We start from the raw sequence: 1,880 nt of genomic DNA, 5'->3' as shown, positions 1-1,880 counted from the left end.
ATTGTCTATACGCACCCGCGGGTATGGTCTCTTACGAAGGATATTGTCTATACGCACCCGCGGGTATGGTCTCTTACGAAGGATATTGTCTATACCAGGACCATGTGACTCCTGCCAAGGAGAGCCCCAGATGTAGAGTGGAGCTAACCTAAGAGGAAACTTGTGTGTGCTGTGGATGGCAGAACACCTGTGCACCAAATACCCTGTTTCCTCCCTAAATTGCTTTTCACTAGGGTATTTCCACAACAACAGAGAAACTAGAGCCAGGTGTATTTGTTACAGAGCCTAGTTTTGTTGGTTGGTTGGTTTAATTGTGCGTTTGTGTCGGAGGCTTGCCTTGAACTCCCAAACCTCAAGCCTCAACTAGGATTATAGGTGTGCACCATCACACCAGCCTGTGCTGTGAATTCTAATCCTTCCCATCTCTGCATCTTTGGACGGGTGCTTGGTGCTTGGTGCCAGATGGGCTTGGTGCTTCCTGATATCAGCAGGAGGAGACAGAGCACCATCATGGCTTATAATCTCAAGCGTCGTCTTTATGGCCATCCAAAGTCCACAACGCTCCGTGCAGTAAGAGCTGCTTGGCTCACTGGGGATCTGACTCACAATAACAAATCATGACACTCTGTTTGAGGGAAGAAGGCATGAAGAAGGCACAGAGATCCTAAGAAGGCCATAAGATCCTGGGAGACAGGATCTGATGCTCTGCTAGGTCCCAAACACAGCTCCATAGAGGCAGCCACATACAGCGGGATGGGGTCCTGGCGGGGTTCAGCTGTAAGGTCTGCATGTGCAGGGTCAATCTGTGGTCAGAGGTGTGGATGAATTCGAACCTTGAGTCCTGACTAGGTGAACTACTTTGGAACATGTTCTAATCTCTTTAGCTCCAGTGTTTTTGTCTCTCAGAAAAAGGCAAAACTATTTCCACAGATGGTTCCTGTGATGTGTAAAATGATGATTGTGAATGCTGTCCTTTTAGATTCCTTTATTTTTATTTTATATTGAGTGTTTACCTGCATAAATATAAGTGCAGTGCATGTGTGCAGTGCCTACAGAGGCCAGAAGAGAAAAATCAGATCCCCTGGAGCTGGAGTTACAGATTGTGAGTGGCCATGTGGTTGCTGGGGATTGAACCCAGGTAGGTCCATCTGGAAAAGCAGGCAGAACGCTTAACCATTGAGCCATCTCTCCAGCCCAGCTGCTTTTTTTTTCAATGCTTATTAGAGCAAGATGAAACCAAGTAAACTTCACATAAGGGAGTGAGGAGAGGTGAGACACAGAGGAAATGGACAGAATCCTGAAAAATCTCTCATTCTAAAGGAAGCACGTGGCTGTCTATTCCCACCATGTGATCCACCCATCCTCCTGACCTTTGATGGCTCCAGATCCCGAGGAGGCTCAGCAGGAAGGCCAGGAAGGAGGTTCTCAGGGCCTCAGCTTTAGTCTGCAACATCCTCTTTTCAGAGCACAGGTTGGGGAATCTACGGCTGATGACCGTAATCACAGGACAACGGTGAGGAACTGAGGCAGAGTAAGGACACCTGAATCTCCCAGACCTGGTTCTGTAGCCTGACTGCATAGACCAGGGGAAACCGGCAAGGCTGAGTCAGCCAATCAGAGAAGCCAGACAGCTGATCTGGCTGTTGCTGGGTAAAGGGGGCTAAAGAAGAGGAAGCACTCTCAGAAGCTAATGTGGCCATGACACTTCAGCCACAGTCTCCGTGAGGGGTAGAGAATTGAGATGTTTATACTGATTCTCTTTGGTAGAAATCGTCACCAACACCATTCCCAATCATGAGTTCCCAACATCACTGACACTTCAATGTCAGATTATCTCTATTGTATCGAGTTTGTTTGTTTTTGTTTTGTTTTTTTTTTTT

At 47.3% G+C, this 1,880-nt stretch overlaps 1 protein-coding gene across 1 annotated transcript in view; it reads right to left on the bottom strand.

Annotated features, from left to right (window-relative positions):
* LOC110312138 (RLA class II histocompatibility antigen, DP alpha-1 chain) overlaps positions 1–1,453 on the bottom strand; it is a 4,582-nt gene extending 3,129 nt beyond the window's left edge. Inside the window, 2 exon segments of the mRNA XM_021185685.1 lie at positions 1,371–1,392; positions 1,394–1,453. Of these exon segments, the coding sequence (XP_021041344.1) occupies positions 1,371–1,392; positions 1,394–1,453 (82 nt within the window).
* Between the last annotated feature and the right edge of the window lie 427 nt (positions 1,454–1,880).

This window comes from Mus caroli, chromosome 17 (genome assembly GCF_900094665.2).
Source record: "Mus caroli chromosome 17, CAROLI_EIJ_v1.1, whole genome shotgun sequence".
NCBI classification, from domain to species: Eukaryota; Metazoa; Chordata; class Mammalia; order Rodentia; family Muridae; genus Mus; species Mus caroli.
Note: the sequence above shows the minus strand (reverse complement) of the source record. Positions and strands in the feature narration are given on the sequence as shown.